The 17,929-nt window shown below is 40.3% G+C and overlaps 1 protein-coding gene across 1 annotated transcript in view; it reads right to left on the bottom strand.

Annotated features, from left to right (window-relative positions):
* Nucleotides 1-2,694: 2,694 nt before the first annotated feature.
* The window catches only part of LOC137435180 (uncharacterized), a 111,191-nt gene continuing 95,956 nt past the window's right edge, over nt 2,695-17,929 (bottom strand). The window contains exon 3 of the mRNA XM_078784580.1: nt 2,695-8,680. Within this exon, the coding sequence (XP_078640706.1) occupies nt 4,350-8,660 (4,311 nt within the window). The 5' untranslated portion in view covers nt 8,661-8,680 and the 3' untranslated portion in view covers nt 2,695-4,349. The remainder of the gene's footprint in view (nt 8,681-17,929) is intronic.

The following is a 17,929-nucleotide window of genomic DNA, read 5'->3' as shown; positions in this document are numbered from 1 at the left end:
AGCTTTCTGAGGTGGAATGTGATTCACTGAAATTATCATCATGATCTCTTGAGTTGATTATGTAATTAACTAAAAATAATATGAAAGAATTCCCATGTTTTAAATGCACGCCATGTTAAGCCACGTAGAACAGCGTAATAGGTTCTTCCACAGCATAGCATTAAAATTATAAAATAAAGAAAGAGCAATCAGAGACTGTAGACCTTCGCCAGGACGTGTTTGTGTGGTGTATTTATGTGGTGTTTATTACACCCGCCAGGGAGGTGGCGGGAGTAATGCATTCACTCGTGTCCGTCTGTGTGTGTGTGTGTGTGTGTGTTCGTGAACAAGATATCTGGAAAAGTTCTGAACGGATTTGAATGAAAGTTGGTGGGATGATTGCCCTTGGGATAAGGAAGAATTGATTAGTTTTTCGTGAAGCTCAGGATATTATTCCGGATCCAGGAATTTTTTTTGGTTTTCCTTAAAAAACCATTTTCTCTGCAATAATTAGACCGAATGAGCAAATTTTCACCATAGGAGAGACTCGGTCTGTAGAATATTTTAATGGTAATTATGACATCACAGGTCACGTGGTTCGGCCGCCATATTGTTTTGAGTGAAAAACACAAAAATCCAATTTTCTCCAAAATGCCTGAACAGATCGAGGCCAAACTTTGCAGGCAGAATCGCATACCCATGACGAACAAAAAAGTCAGCGAGCATGACGTCATGCATCACATGGTTTCAGAGTTATGACGTTTTTAAGCACAAACCTTTAAAACCTAGCTCCACCCTCATTTGTGATCCAATCGAGGGGAAACCTCACAGATCTGTTCAGCATATCAGTCTACGAAAATATCCTTTTGGAATTTGCGATAGGTCACGTGGTTTGGCAGACATCGTAAATTCAACGAAAATAATAAAAACATTTATATCTCTTGAACCACTTCATTGATCGATGTGAAACTTCATACTGTAGTAGAAGTCATGAAGAGTAACAAGTGTGCAAAATTTGAAGATGATTGGATGTACGGTCTGGAAACTAGAAGTTGTTATTGTGTGAAGAAGAGTCTTCGACTGTGGACGATTAATTATTTATCACATGTACAGACTTGCAGGCATCGTTTGACACAATCTCCCAGGTTAATTTGAACCTCAAGTAAAATTATAATTCCAGATTTGTCAATGGCTGAGGTATATTAACAAACAAATAAAACAGATTTGGCAAAATACCAACTTATTTTTTGAAAGATCGCATATTCACCCAGGGTTGTGAGAGGCTGAAGAAGAAGAAACCTCGCATGGGCTTCCCAGACCAAATAAATAATTCTGGTTCTGGCTCTGCGATTTTCAGGTTTATTACTCCCACCAGGGAGTAACGCATCCGATCGTGTGTGTGTTCGTATGTTTGTGAACAAGATATCTGGAAAAGTTCTGAACAGATTAGGATGAAAGTTGGTGGGATGATTGTCCTTGGGATAAGGAAGAATTGATTAGTTTTTGGTGAAGCTCAGGATATTATTCCGGATCCAGTAATTTTTTTGGGGAAAGATTTTTTCTGTTTTACTGCATTAAAGCTTTTATTCTTATTCTTAAATGATGTTTTTCTCCTCTAATTCCGAGATATATCAAAATAAATTCTCTGACAGTTAGGGCCTACTTTCTTTTTCATTTATTGTTTTGGGGAGAGGGGATGTTAAACAAAACGTATTATTCCAACTAAACCCACGGCGGGAGTATGCGCTCTACTGAGTGGCGTTCTAGTTAGCTGCTGTGTTTGGGTGGTTTATTGACAATGTATATTTATGTTCAATCCAATATGGCTGCCAAACCACGTGAATGATGACGTCGTCAATTTAATTCTCACATACAATGTTTATGTGAAGCCTGGTGTTGGTGTAGCGGCTAGGGTGCCAGCTTAGGATCCTAGGATCCTGGGTTTGAATCCCGGTCGATCGCTGAATTAACGCCAGGGGGGTTGACTCAGCCTGTCATCCTTCTGAGGTCGGCTAATTGAGTACCAGTTCACTGGTAATTCCCTGTTTGTCGTAAAAAGGCGACAAACAGGGTTGGCGGCAGGAAGGGCATCCGGCCGTAAAACATTGCTTCAAAAAGGGGACCAACAAAAAAAAAACAACCATGGTGCCCGAAAAAGGCCAACCCCCGCTTCGCGGGGAAAAATGGCCTCTAAAGGTGGTATACAATGTTTATGTGGATCACGCTCAAGAAATTTCAAACTGATTGGATCAAGCATTCTACTTGTCTAATTGTGACGTCATAATGAAGGCACCGATGACATCATCATGAATATATGTTGTTCCCCATGGGGAGTACTTGACAATGGGCCATGTTTCCATTTTTTTCCATGGAGTGGTTTCGGGGAAATAAAGGTGCAAAGTTTTTCGGTTTTTCGAAGATGGCGGCGGAACCACGTGACCTATGACGTCATAATTATCATTAAAAAATTCCACAGGTGGAGTTGCACCTATGGTGAAAATTTCGTGTCAATTGGACCAACTGTTGTAGAGAAAAGTATACTCGTTCGGTGCGGACAAACACACTGACAGACAGACAGACAAACAAACAAACGGACAGTGGAATCTGCAGCAAAAATGAAAACATTCCTCAGGACATTATGAAGACACTTGTATTTACTGGGAGTTTAAAATAACAAAAACATTCCTTCAACATTCTTTAAAGAAAAACAGGGACTCAACACTTGTTTTTATTTGTATTATGAAAAAACAAACGAGTGAGAAGCAACACTCAGACAGTCCACATTTCCTGTTTTGGACTGCAAAAGCAAACGTCTGATCTAAAGGCAAAGCATATAAAGAACAATAACACGTGCTTTGTCTTGCATACTAAAGTAAGATAAACTTATTGCAATTTGTGAAATGTTTAACATCAAAAGTTTAGTTTCAAACAGAATTATAATAAACATGTTTAATCAATGTTACAATGCCAATGTTTGGCCAATGAAGCAAATAAAATCACAAACAGATCACTTTATATTCCAGTACAACTTTCCTTGATTCAAAATGTACATTTTGTTTTTCCATAAAACAGTAATTGATCAGCATATGGTGAAAGGGTGTTGGGAAAAAAAAGAAAAAGTAAAAGTCAAATAAGCATTACCTTTTGCAATGTTAAGTACAGTATTCTATATTCAAAAGACATGGAAAAATAAAACAGAAACAGACCACAAGCCCTTTATACATGCATTGACTAACCTTATCATAAAACCAAATAATAGGAACAGAAAATTGGCATGAAAATGAAAAAAAAATCTCACAAATGGCTCATTCAAAACAAACAAAATGCTACAACAAAGAATGGAATTCACAAAATGAATGAGTGAAGAAAAAATAGAAACAGGAACGCTTCTACTTGAGAATAAAAACAAAACATCACATTTATGCTCAACACAAGTCCTTAGCACTTCGTTGAGGAAAAAGAATCCTGTGTCAAAACCAAATACCAGTTGTAAATATATTTTAAAAAATAAGTGTTTGTGCCGTGTACTTGTGGCACTGGAAAATGCGTGCCATTTTTTCACTCTTGTTTTTTAAATTAAGTTTATTTAAACTTCAATCCTCTGCTCTTTATTCATCAAACGCCAAGCTATCTTTATTCCAACATCAAACCCCAACTCAGGATGACAAAACCTAACAAGTGACAACTTTCCTTGTGAAATGAGTTTGTCATTTTTGGACATGCTCCATTATTCCCGACAATATGCACATGGTAATTTGGGGAAAACAGCATACAGTCCCTTGTATTCATCGATCAAGTGCAAACTAATTGAATGTTTAGCAAGAAAAAACATCACATGCCGATCAGCCATACTATGTTTTGCCATTAGGGCAAGATTTATGTCCAACAAAATTGACGCTCCATTTCTTTTGACAAACCATATTTTGCTTCTTGACCTCCATCTCCGAATGATTTTGATCAGATATGAATTTTAGAAATGCAACCTCCAGAGACATCTTGGATAACCTCTTTTCCTTTTGGGTTATTGAATAAATTTCTTCTAAAGTTGTCCTCAAGGGGATTTGAATTTGAAATCTGAGAAATTGTAAAAATGCATTCTCCATTGAATATTAAAGGATGGTACTTCACCTCAACATGTGGATTAGTCATGTCTTTACTCTAACAACATTAAATGTGAACAAAAAGTGGGAAATTACCAACCAAGTCACGAATCAAAACCTAGTAAAGTGGTTTACTTTATGCCAGCATGGTTGTGAAGAAAAGGATATACAAGACCTGGCAGTGGCCAAATGATACTCAAAACGAAAATAATAATCAGAACAAAGGCAACAAGCTGAATTAAGCTGCTTTAAAAGGGGGGGGGGAAAGTATTACATGAGCCTGAGGAAGATGTTCCTAATTCCAATTGGCTTTTCGTTGAGACATTGGACAGCCAAGAACGCTTCTTCTGGCGTTTCAAAATTCACACGGGCATGAAGTGATTGTGTGGGGGGATGCCAAGGATCCACTCTTTGAAGATCGATAGATTCCGAAATAATGAGACAGCCATGAAAGAAATCAATTATGTCCTCAACATTCACGTTCAAAGGCAGGTTTGCCATTTCAACCCATGTTGGCCCAGATGGCAAATTCCTGTCATAGATAGCATCATAACCAGGAAACTGATTAGGAATCATTGAAAAAGAATCTGCTTGATGTCCCTGAAAATCTTGTCTAGGCATCAGCTTCTCCTTTTCTTGTAGTTTCTCCTTTTGTATCCAAGCTTGGTCATGGGGCATAGTTTCCGTAAATGTTTCTCCTGAATTTGACATCACAGGCATATAACTGTTGCTCAAGGGGAGTTGAAAATGCTGGTGCACATCTTGAGCAGAGATATTAATTTCAGAACTGTAAGCTTCAGACACATCCTGGACAGCCTCTATTCCTCTTCGGATATTTAAGAAATTTCCTGTGCTTCCAAAGTTGTCCTTAATAGGATTTGAATGTGCAATCTGAGAAACTGCCAAAATGCTTTCTCCATTGAATTCTTTGAGCATGTTCTCAAACTTAAGAATATCTGCGTTTTTATCAATGGGTTTCACAAAACCTTTGTTGCCCAGATTATTACCTTGATGTGTGTTTTTCTGGGTGGGTGTCAACATTTTGTTCTCCAACTTTTCAAGAAACTTGTCCACTTTCAACTGCAGCATCTTCATTTCATCAGCTTTCAAAGTTTGAGGGAATATCCCTTCCTCTTTCACTTCCGTGTTCTTATTTTCTGCAGTCATTTTACTGGAATCTGTATTTCTGTTGAACTCTTTCTCAAAGATGTCATCTTGCAAATTGCTATCAACCCATGTGAGAGGAGGTCCATAAGAACCTGGCTTTGTCTCTAGCAATGCAGGATTGTTGCTCTTCGCCATACCTTTTGGCAGGTTCATCATTTGTCTGAAAGTTCCAGTGCCTTCCTTGTGAATGTTTACAGGTCCTGGGTTAAATGGCAGTGATTTGGGCAGTGCTGGTGCGCCTGTCAGGAAAGAAGCTTGCTGTGAGCCAAAGGCAAACGGCAATAGCAGAGACTGGCCGGCGGCAATCATCTGAGAGAAAATTTGTTGAGCTAAGTTTGGTACAATAGAAGGTTGTGGCATTACCACATGGTCTCGTAATGGAGGACGACATCGGATGGACATTAAATCTGGTGGCAATAAAATGGAGCGATTTGGTTTCAGCTGCCAATTTTCAGCAAGAATAGGACCATGTGCTCTTCTTGAGAAACAAAGTGATTCCTTGCATTCTCCCTGAGGCTTGTCACACATATAGTGTTTACACCTATCATATATATATCCTACAACTGGAAGTAGGATAACCAACCGATTATGTATTTTCTTGCCTTGAAGAAGTTTCGCACGTGACGCCAGTTCTTCAGAGATGAATGCCACCAAGGCTTCACTATCATCATCTTTCGAGATTATTCGAACATTGTGCTCTAAAACTCCAAACCCTTCAAAAAAAATCTGCACATCCTTTTTGCTAACATTTCTTGGGAGATTTTGTACAAGCAAACACATTTTACTGAATTTCCTCAACTCTTCATCATTGTCGAACCCATGTTCCAGCATCTTCTGTCTCATAATACTCTTGGAAATGGTACGAACAAAAATCTGCTGAGTGCCAATGTATTGCCCAGAGCGATTAAGAGCAATTAAATAGTCTGAATGTGTGGCAAACTCAACATATGCTTCAACAGATGGTCCATTATTCACAAGCAGCACTGGTTCAACCACAGACAGTTTGTTAAAGAACTGCCGCAATGCGTCTCTGTCAGTGAATCTGGGCAAACCTGTGACATAAACAGGGAAGGTCAATGATCCTTCAGAAGTGGATGGGACATCTGATCCTGTGAAATGCAAATCATTTGCGTAAAGATGTTGTGAATGTGAAGAAGCGCGAAATTGAGACAGAGATGGAGAACAGTCACGAAGTGGAGAACGGTCGCGAAGTGGAGAACGGTCGCGAAGTGGAGAACGGTCACGAAGTGGAGAACGGTCACGGGGTAGAGAACGGTCACGGGGTAGAGAACGGTCACGAAGTAGAGAACGGTCACGAAGAAGAGAACGGTCGCGAAGTAGAGAACGGTCGCGAAGAAGAGAACGGTCGCGAAGTAGAGAACGGTCGCGAAATGGAGAACGTTTGTGAAATGGAGAACGGCCATGACGTCGAGAACGGCTAAGAAGTCGAGAAAGGTCGTGAGGTCGAGAACGGTTGCGAAGTGGAGAATGGTTGCGACGTCGAGAACGGCTGAGAAGTTGAGAAAGGTCACGAAGTGGAGAATTGTCACGGAGTGCAGAATGCTTGTGAGGTGAAGAACGGTTGCGACGCTGTGAATGTAAAAAAGAGTTACGGGATGAGGAAAATTTGTAACCTGACATCTTTAGTGAGTGTTCTTCATCCTGTTTTACAGACAGTGTAGCTGATGCATTCTGAAGTGCAATGCTCCAATCATTCTCAGTTGCTGGATACACCTCCACTTTGCACCGCCTCCGGAGATACTTGCCATGTTGCTGCATTCCAGCAATTGCATCACTTGGTGTTGCAAAACGTACATAAGCTGTTCCAACACACTTCCCGTTTCGATCCTTGTTTAAAATCACGCAATCTACTGTCATCTTATCAAATAATGAATAAACTTCGTCTTCATCTACATTTAATGGGAGTGCACAGACCTGGACGTACAAATCATCTGCAACTTCAAGGGGCAAAAAGGAGCTTTCACAAGTGAATTTAGTTTCTTGCTCATCCAGCAATTCCCAATCCTTTAATGTATTTGAACCTCTCCCACAGTTTCTTGAACTTTGACTGCTCTTCTCATTGTACCTCAACCCTCTTCTACTATAATCCAGATTCCTACCCTTAGATATCATGTTTTCTTCCTTCCTGGTACATTCTTTCATTTTTAGTAAATCATCCTGAACACAATTTTCTCTTAATGTGCTCTCCTTGCTCATGCTGTTATGAGGTTTCTTCTGGACATCTTTACACACCAGGCTACAATCTGCAGGCAATGCTGGTGCCTGAGAGAATGTACCCTCCATGCAAGGCTTCTCCATTTCTGTTCCTTTCAAATCTTTTTGAATATTTTTCTTCTGGACATCTTTACACACCATGCTACAATCTGCAGGCAATGCTGGTGCCTGAGAGAATGTACCCTCCATGCAAGGCTTCTCCATTTCTGTTCCTTTCCAATCTTTTGGAATATTTGACTCATGGGAAGGCTTTAAGTTTAAATGAGCAGGCTTTTTAAGAGCCTGTGGGTTAGACATAGGACTAGATTCGTCGCATTTAATACTTTTTAACTCTAGAGATGGGCAATTTATTGTAGAGTAACATTCTTCAAGATTAGTTACATTTTGTCTACTTGTTAAAAGATTTCCTTGGTGAAGGACATTTTCAGCAGAAGCTTCCACATCATTTTCTCTAAGATCATTCCAAATCCCTCTATCCCCAGGTGAGTACAATCTTTCAAAGTTTTTTGACCATGCCGATGTCAATCCAGGTGAAGTAGAACAAACACCATCCACTCCAAGATGAGGAATTCTGGTAGAACTTGCGTTCAAGTCCCGATCCTTGGAGCCAGTTGGTGTCTGTTTCCCATGCTGTGCAGTTCCTTCCTGCGGCTGGGGTCCTTGTAGCAGCATCTTCTGTGGTTTTGGCGCCTGTTCTTGTGTTTCCAGTGGAGGTCTAGGCCATGGAGGTGTAGATGGGATGTCGTTTCTTGGTAAAAACATTGGTTCCGAGTTGATTGCATCTCGCAATTGTCCAAGTGGCAAATGATGCTCGCCTGAAAAATGATGATCACTGGAAATGGCTGGAAGCATCCTTGCGTCATCTTCCTCATCACTCCGGGCTGTCTCCGTCATCAAGAAACCTCCGTCAGTACTTCGCTGGCTCGATTGGATGGCACTCAGCATCTCAGACTTGCTGCTTAGCAGCAGCAGGATCCTCGATGCCATTATCATGCTTCCAGTTCGCATCATTGCGAGACGGGCATCAGCATCCCTTTCAAAAGTGATGTATGCCTCTCCGAGCTTCCCTCCAATTATGCTCACTCCTCCAATCGGGACAGCAAGACCCGAAAAGAAATTGCGGATGTCCCTCGGGCTTGCCGCATCAGGCAGTCCTTCCATGCGAATGACCACCGCCATGGTAGAGCACTCCGTTGATACTAGATTGCACACGTGCGCACCCGAAAACACATGCACACACGAGCAAACACAGATGGGGGAGAGGGACACAAAGGGGAGAGGAAATTTGAATGAGGCATTCCATAATAAGATAATAGCATTAACATCTGTAGTGACGAAACCTTGGAAAGGGGATAAAGTATAAAAAACAAAAATAAAGGATCATAATCAAACGAATTGCTACAAATGGTAGTCAACACTTTCATTGGACATCATGTATTATTCTTTCTCTCTCACACACACACACACACATCCCCACACTTTATAACAACCCCGCTTTGACATTATTATTATTTTTCTCCATCAATTTATCCCAAGATGATGCTCAAGGAATTTCATCCTGATCGGATGAAGTTTTGTACTTGTCGAATTATGACATCACAATGGAGGCACCTATCACATCATCATTCACATATGTTATTCTGCATGGAGAGATCTTTGCAATGAGACATGTCTCAATTATTTATGTGCAACGTTTTTGGAGCTATAGAGGTGCAAGGTTTTTCGGTTTTTCCAAGATGGCGCCCGTACCACGTGACCTGTGACGTCATAATTACCATTAAAATATTCTACAGGCTGAGTCGCTCCTATGGTGAAAATTTCCTGTCGATCGGTCCAATTATTGCAGAGAAAGTGATTTTTAAAGGAAAAAATTCTGAAACTGGCAGCACAATGAGTCACATGGCCTGATAAGAAAAAGTGCTGCTTTTTTTCTTCTTTCAACAGTAACGACTTCTAGCTTTGAGACCACACAACCAATCATGTTGAAATTTTAAACACTCATTCTGCTTGATAGAGCTACATTGCATTAAAATTTCAAGTCAATCAATGCAGCAATTCAAGAGATAGAAGCTTTTTATGATCTTCCTTCAATTATTTATTACGGCCAGACCATGTGACTTATCAAAACTTCTCAAGTAACGTTTTAACTCCCCGCCCCCCCCCCCCCCCCCTCTAAAGGGGAACATTTCTGTAAAGATTCCACTCGATATCTTCACAACCTATGGAGGAGATAGCATTTTAGGTTTATGCTTAAAAACGTCATAACTCCGAAACCATGTGATGCATGACGTCATGATCAATGATGTTTTTGTTCGTCATGGGTATGCGATTGTGCATGCCAAGTTTGGGCTCGATCTGTTCAGCAGTTGCGGAAAAAATGGGGTTTTAGTGTTTTTCACGAAAAACAATATGGCGGCTGAACCATGTGACGTATGACTTCGAAAAAAATTTCATTCTGAGTTTTTTTTAACGAAGGTTATGTGAATATATATATATATATATTCGTGGGAGCAAGGGATATATTTGTCGAATTCTAACCTCATAACGTTAGCACTTTTAATATACCGGTACTAAATAAACATGTTTTTTGGTCCCATTGCAGAGTTCTTTAGAATGAGCCATGACTCCATTTTTTCCATTAAGCCTTCTCGGAGATATATAAGGGCAAATTTGAAGGTGTTTTCCAAGATGGCACCCATACCACGTGACCTATGATGTCATATTTAGCAGTAAAAAAATTCTACCTGCCTAGCCGATCACTTGATGAAAATTTCCTGTCAATCGGACGAACGGTTGCTAAGAACATGAATTTTAAAGTTTTCAGAGGTCAAAAATAGGGTGAAAGAATAAGAAAAGAAAAAAAACTCTAGCAGAAGCAAAAGGTGGACATTGGGTATGCGATTCCTCCACAATACATTGGGTATTCTTCTGCAATTTAATTGTAGAGGAAACCTAATAATAATACATAAACACACATGTAACAATAATACAAAAATAATAATACAAATTATAATAATATGCAACTAAAGACGTACGGTTGGAAAAAAATAAAGACTTGCAAAAGACAATTAAAGACTTTCGAGTAAAATTAAAAGAGTAAAGACTTGCGGTTGAAATGTTAGCGAAATCGTTGATCTCCTCTGACTATTCGGGCATTCCGATTTCTTGGTTTTATTTTTGTTGTTGATTGCTGCATTATTCTAAAAATATAAACGTAATAACTTGATAGACGTGTCCTTCCCAGGAAGTTAAGCATATCTCCTGCTCCAGTTTGTAAGGAATCAGAAATTTCACATGGAGTAACAACAGCTAAACGTGTGACAAATCAGTAGTATGTCTGCGAATTGGTTCGTAATATGGCGAAAGTACATCGGTGACCTTTTTTTGAAGGTCGTGAAACCTCTTGGTTGGGAACATGGCATGTGGCGACTCCAATTATTCTCAATCAGTGTATCTGAAACTTGTCTCGTTCTTTTATCTGCATACTGACTGTGTAAAGTGTATGATGTTTCACAGTAATAGATAAATTGTGTGGAGCCAGTAATTTTCTGTTTCAAAAAAGTGTCTGTCGTTTTTGTTTTTATTGTTTTTTTTTGTATACAAGATCGAGGCACGTGTACGAGCTAACATGAATCCCAAAAAGACAAACTGACACATAAAGCATAAGATAAAGGGAGCGGGAGACAAGATGGGGAGAGAGAGGGAAGCACACTTGTACAACAGAAGAGAACAGGGACATCAGGAGATCTGTGGGAGGGAGAGGGCTTGGCGGGAGAAGGCATGGGAAGGGGGGAGGGGGGGGAGGGGTTGGGAGAGGTATAAAACACATGGACACTGACTGCTAGGACTTCAAGCAAAGAATTAAGTGATTTTTAAAGTGATAAAATTTTGAAGTGATTGTTCACCATTGGGAGATAGGGCCAAAATCGATACATAGCAGGATATCTCAAAAAGGTGTGGACGGATTTGGACGAGACTTGGTGGACCGGTTGTGTGTGTGACAAGGAAGAATCGATTCGATTTTGGTGAAGATCCAGATCCGGCTAGGATAATTTTTAAAGTGATTCTTCAACATTGGGAGATAGGGGCAAAAACGATACAAAGCAGGACATCTCAAAAAGTTGTGGACAGATGATTTTGATTAAATGTGATTCTGTATTGCGATTTTCTGGTCTACTCTAGGATACAAAACGTAAACTGTTCACAAGGTGGATGTATGCTCTCTACTGAGTGCCGTTCTAGTTGAACTCTGTTATGCTTGGAACATGATTGCAAAGACGAATTTCTTTTTAATGTTTCAACTGAAATACTTTGAACCTGACAGAAGAGTGAGGGAAAATTCCCCCACAAGTGCATACAAGCCAAACAAACACTTCTCAATTGGTATGTACGATGATGAAGATAATTATGCAGTTAATCACAAGTGCCATGAATGATTGAATACATATCGATTACATGTCTTGCTAAGAGGAATAGTCTTTGAGTCAAGAAAACTGGATAATATTTTGAAATATGCCTTCCTTCATTTTGTCCGACTGGTAAAGAGAGCTTAAAGTCAGCATTTATTGTGTGATAAACAAACCGAACAATGGATTTCTTCATTCAAAAGCTGATGCCAAAAGGTGTTTAGCTTCTACACACTTCATTGTGCAGCATAGAAAGTGATCAAAATAGAAAAGTTACACTAAGCCCAGATGAAGTAATTATGAAAACTTGTTGGAGGGGGGAAGGAAATACAGGGAAGTATGGAAGGAAAGGAAATACCCAACACCCCACTCCACACAAAAAGGTACAATGTTGCCTGAACTTCAAAAAAGGTTGAAGATGTCACCTTTCCTGTATTTTGGGACCATTAATGCAAAGAAAGGCCAGGCATCACAATTCAAATATCACTCAAAATTTGATATTTCGGAGCTCACCCACTTCTCGTGCTTTTTCAACATGACAATCTCTCCAACATTATGGACATCCCACAGTCATCCATACACCAACTCCTCCAGTCACATCATGCATTGAACCATGATCGAGGCTTCAATTTTTTTTAAAGACCTTACGTACGTGTTAGATTTACTATGCTTTGGCCCTTCTTAAATAAGCAAACTAATGCGAGACAAGGGTTCAGTGCAACAACTGTTATCCATCCAATGAGGTAAAACATAACATAACACTACATCCATACTAGTGAGGTGTAGGATACTAATGCATAAGTAGGTGGAAAAGAGTAGCTTTTGCTAATATATTTTCAGTTAAGCCCTGCTGGAAGGCTTGAGCATAGGCAGAGAGATCATGAAGAATGTCTTGGGTCCACATTTTTAAGACTTAGAAAAAGGCACATTTTGTTTTCAGAAATTACTTCACACCACCTTCAAGATGACCAGTAAGTTTGTGCGAATGCAATGAAATTTCTGCTCAATGCTTTGCGCGTCAAAGTGAACTATAACGGCACTCTTCAACGTTGAGACATCGACTGACATGCCTCTGCCCACATTAATACGTCATGATACAAACTGTAACCAAGTTTGATTTAAATCCCCTCAGCTGTTCCCAAGTATCACTTTTTTTTTTACCTGGCATGACCTCTGACCTTTGACGCCGAAGTATAAGAAGTTCGTCTTCGCATCACAATATGTATTTACACTAAGTTTGGTAAAAATCCCATTACTGGTTCACAAGTTATCACGGTAACAGGATTTTACCTAACATGACCTCTGACTTTTGCCCTCTTGACCCCAAAATCTAATCAGTTCATCTTCCATCATAGTACATGGTGGTGGTCATAGTACATGGTGGTGGTCATAGTACATGGTGGTGGTCATAGTACATAGTTAGCCTGGTGTTGGGCTAGCGGCTAGGGTGCCAGCTTGGGATCCTAGGATCCTGGGTTCGAATCCCGGTCGATCGCTGAATTAACGCCAGGGGGGTTGACTCAGCCTGTCATCCTTCCGAGGTCGGCTAATTGAGTACCAGTTCACTGGTAATTCCCTGCTTGTCGTAAAAGGCGACAAAAAGGGTTGGCGGCAGGAAGGGCATCCGGCCGTAAAACATTGCTTCAAAAAGGGGACCAACAAAAACAACAACAACCACGGTCCCCGAAAAAGGCCAACCCCCGCTTTGCGGGGGAAAAATGGCCTCTAAAGGTGGTGGTTTTTACATCATAGTACATACTTGATCTAAGTTTGACTTCAATCCTTTCAGCCTTTCTCAAGTCACCGCGGTAATGAAACCCATCACGGAGTGACGCATGGATGGACGGGCGGACAGACAACCTGAAAACATATTGCCTCTGGGGACTTCGTCAGCAGAGGCATAACAATTTGCAACCGACTTCGACATGTACAACTGGCAGTAATACAAATAACAAATTAGAATAATAGAAATACAGAAGCCAATGGAAAGACCAAAATCATGTACAGCTGGAAATTAGGTAAAGTAAACCACAGTAGGCCGATAGATTTGCCATTTTAAAAAAGATTTGAGATTGTGTTAAATCAACCAAATTCACATTGATGTAAAATAAAAAATATTCACATTGTCAGTCACTATCTTATTTATAATAGAGCAAACGTATAGTTATGTTTATTTGTTCGTTTGTTTATTTGTGACCAAAACGTCTTCTTCAAATAAAATTAACACCCAAAAACACAGTCCATGAACTCTTAATTACATACTGTTGGAATATACCTTTTGACCCTTTTGACTGCTGAGACCCCTCAGACCTTCGACAACCCTTTAAGTCCCTCAAGACCCTTAAGAACACCAAGACCCCAAAAGACTCAAAACACCCTTAAAGACTCCAAATACCCTGAGGACCCAAAAGACCCTCAAAGTCCCAGAGGACCCAAAAGACCCTCAAAGTCCCAGAGGACCCAAAATACCCTGAAGACCAAAAAAAATACCATTAAAGACCCTGAAGACCCAAAATACCCTTAAAGACCCCCAAAATACCCTTCCAGACCGAGAGGACCTCAAATACCTAAAACACCGTGAAGACCAAAACACCCCAAAGACCCAAAACACACCAAACACCAAAAAGACCCAAAAACACCCCAAACACCACAAACACCAAAAACATCGCAAAGACCCAAAAACACCCCAAAGATCCAAAAGACCCTGAAGACCCCAAGTACCCTTAAAGACCCAGAGGAACCAAAATACCCTTAAATATTCCGAAGACCGAAAATACTGCAAAGACCGAGTAGACCCTTAAGGACCAAAATACCACAAAGACCCAAACCACCCCAAAGACCCAAACCACCCCAAAGACCCAAAACACCCCAAACACCAAAAACACCACAAACATCAAAAACACCACAAAGACCCAAAAACACCACAAAGACCCAAAACACCCCGAAGATCCAAAAGACCCCAAATACCCTGAAGACCCCAAATACCCTTAAAGACCCAGAGGAACCAAAATACCCTTAAATACTCCAAAGACCCAAAATACCGCAAAGACCGAGTAAACCCTTAAGGACCCAGAGGACCCTGAATACCCCAATGACCCTTAAAGACCCAAAAGACTGCAAATACCCTGAAGACTCAAAAGATCCTGAAGATCCAAAAGACCCTTAAAGACCTCAAAGACCCCGAAGCTCCAAAATACAATGAAGACCAAAAAGACCCCGACGACCACAAAATACCACGAAGACCGAAAAGAGGCAGAAGACCCATGTAATCATGTTTCAATAGCATATGTAATTAATAGACATGCAGTACTCATATTCCAATAATATGTATTCAATAGACGTACTCAGATTTCAATGATATGTAATTAATAGATCTACTCATGTTTCAATTGCATTTAATTAAGAGACGTACTCATGTTTCAATAGCATTTAATTAATAGACGTACTCCGATTTTAATTGGACGTAATTAATCAACGTAGTTAGCTTTTAATAGTATGTAATTAATAGACGTATTCAAGTTTCAATGATATCTTTTTTATTATAATGGCTCAAATGTATGTGGTTATGTACACTACTCACAATAAGTTAGGGATATTGTGGGAGTGAGTTCATTTTTTAAATAGGGGTTAGGGTTAGGGTATTGAAATCAAGAATGCTGTGTTTTTTCACTCATTAATAACCATAGAATTAGGACCAACAAATTTTTTCAACATAATTAATACACAAAATCAACCACACCGAAGAACCTGCCAATATCCCTAACTTATTGTGAGTAGTGTATGGATATTTGTGACCAAAACGACTTCTTCAAATTTTCTTCAACAATTCCATCATGTTGTTTAAATATTTAAAGCTAACAGAAGAAACACATTAGTGGCTTACCCGTGCTCATCAGCGCAACTTTTTTGTTACTTTGACTTAATTAATCGAGATTGAGATGGTGATATGGGAAAAATAAAATATACGACCTAAAAACCCGGCCAGAAGTCTAAGGTAAGCTGTGTATTGGGGGCACGTCTGCTCTGTGAGGCTGGAAGTTCAACTTTCCCATCCAGTTTTTGATAAATTTGCATTGACCTTCCCTTCCAGCTCGAACTGAGAATTTAAAATAAATATAAATTTGTGCTCAGTTCCTTTTTACTTATACGTGTTGGGTTATGATTTCTGATTTAGAGCATATATTCAATCAGAGCACAAAATATATTTGGCCGACCTCCACCACCATGACCATCCACACAATTCCCCCTCCACCTTTCCCTCACCCCCCCCCCCCCTCCATCCCCCACAACATCCAATACACCATCACCACCACCACCACCAACCCCCACCCACCATTCCCCATTCCCACCATCCCTCACTCCCTGAGAAAGCAGGCATGGTCAAAGATGCCTACCCCTCTGAAACGACGTGTGGTGAGGCGTGTGAAGCGCGCCGATTCACGCTGGTATTTACAATCTGATTCCTGATGCAACCCATGCAAAGCACCAATTCAGTGCAGCCGACAACATAAATTAATGCTGAAATGATGATCCCATTTCATTTTTCAAACTTTGCTGATATAGCATGGGTGATGTCCAAATCGTCACCTCCAAACGACTGCAATTATTTTACAAGATACTCGTCTTGCCTCAATATAGGTGCTAGGCTTGGCCATGTCTGCAAAAATTATAAATTTATTTTACAGATGATTTGATTTTTTAACAAACCAGTACACCCGTTCCCTATGGGAGCGGCAGGAAGGGTCATGTTATTATCTTCTCTGGGGTATATAGATTATAGCAGATCTATAATTGGGCCTCAACAACAATGGGGGTGTGCTCAGTTACCAAGTTTTCTTGCAGAGCGCTTGCCAAGTGGCTTAAAGGGGAACCCAAATGTTCAGAACACGTCAATGCTGATCTATCCCAGTATCCTTTGATACTCTACAAAATAGATAAAAAGTGATTTCCGATTTATAAAATCGGTAATTTTGCAGTTAAAGATCGAAATCTTCTTCTTCAAGAGTAGCTATGACGTCACACCATGAAGTCGACTGCCACTTCCGTGTTGTTTACAGGTTACATCAGTGTTGTTTACAGGTTACATCACGGTATGATTTAACTCAAACGGCAAATAATTTTGGAATTTCTACAAATGTGCCGGGTCGATGCATCTTTGGTGGTTGTAATAATACAAACTGAGATGGTCGCATGCTCCACCAATGGCTGAAAGATCCGAGGGTTGCCAAAAATTAGACGGGGTTTGTCCAAAATACCCGAGTGTGGATCGGGCCTCCAAAAAGTTTGATTTCGTGCTCGGATAATTTTACAGAAAACTGTTTTGAAACAACAGAGATGGCTAGATCTTGTGGTTATCCGCCACATTGAGAGAGAGGATGTCATCCCCATGATTAAGCGGAAGAAACAGTCGTCGCTTGAAACCAAGACCATCCAGCACCATTCCCTTCACTGCAATCCCCCATCAACAGTCACCTGAGCTAATAGTACCCACAACCACCCACAGCTAATCTTTACCTCATTATGCATACCTGCACTAAGTTTGACTTGGATCCCTTCAGCCGTTCTCAAATTATCGTGGAAACAAAAACCTATCACAGAAGGACGCACAGACAGCCAGACGGACAACCCGAAAACATAATGCCTGTGGCGATTCCCTCAGTAGAGGCATTAAAAAGGCTGGATTATCAGTATCAGTCGCTAATTTGTCGGTGTACACAAACTATGACGAGCGATCTTTCTTGTCAAATATAATTGTTTTTCGCACGAATATCCAAGAATATCAGTGAGAGCCAGGATGACAAGTATTGGTCGGCAATATTTCTTGCTCGGTTGCTAATTAGTTGGAACATTTGAGAATTGGTGCAAAACCGCAAATACTCCTCAATATCAACAAGAATCAAGGACACAGCTTTTCCTTTGCCAATCACATTGGCCATGTTACTTGAAGGCAGTGCGCCCCATTCCCCCATCATACCAGTCAAGATCCAATCATTCACAAACACATCTAGTGATAACTCACTTTCACAATCACCATTTTCGTTT

Source organism: Myxine glutinosa, chromosome 9 (genome assembly GCF_964187855.1).
Source record: "Myxine glutinosa chromosome 9, kmMyxGlut1.1, whole genome shotgun sequence".
Lineage (NCBI taxonomy): Eukaryota > Metazoa > Chordata > Myxini > Myxiniformes > Myxinidae > Myxine > Myxine glutinosa.
The sequence above is the reverse complement of the archived record's forward strand: the minus strand, read 5'-3'. Positions and strand labels throughout refer to the sequence as shown.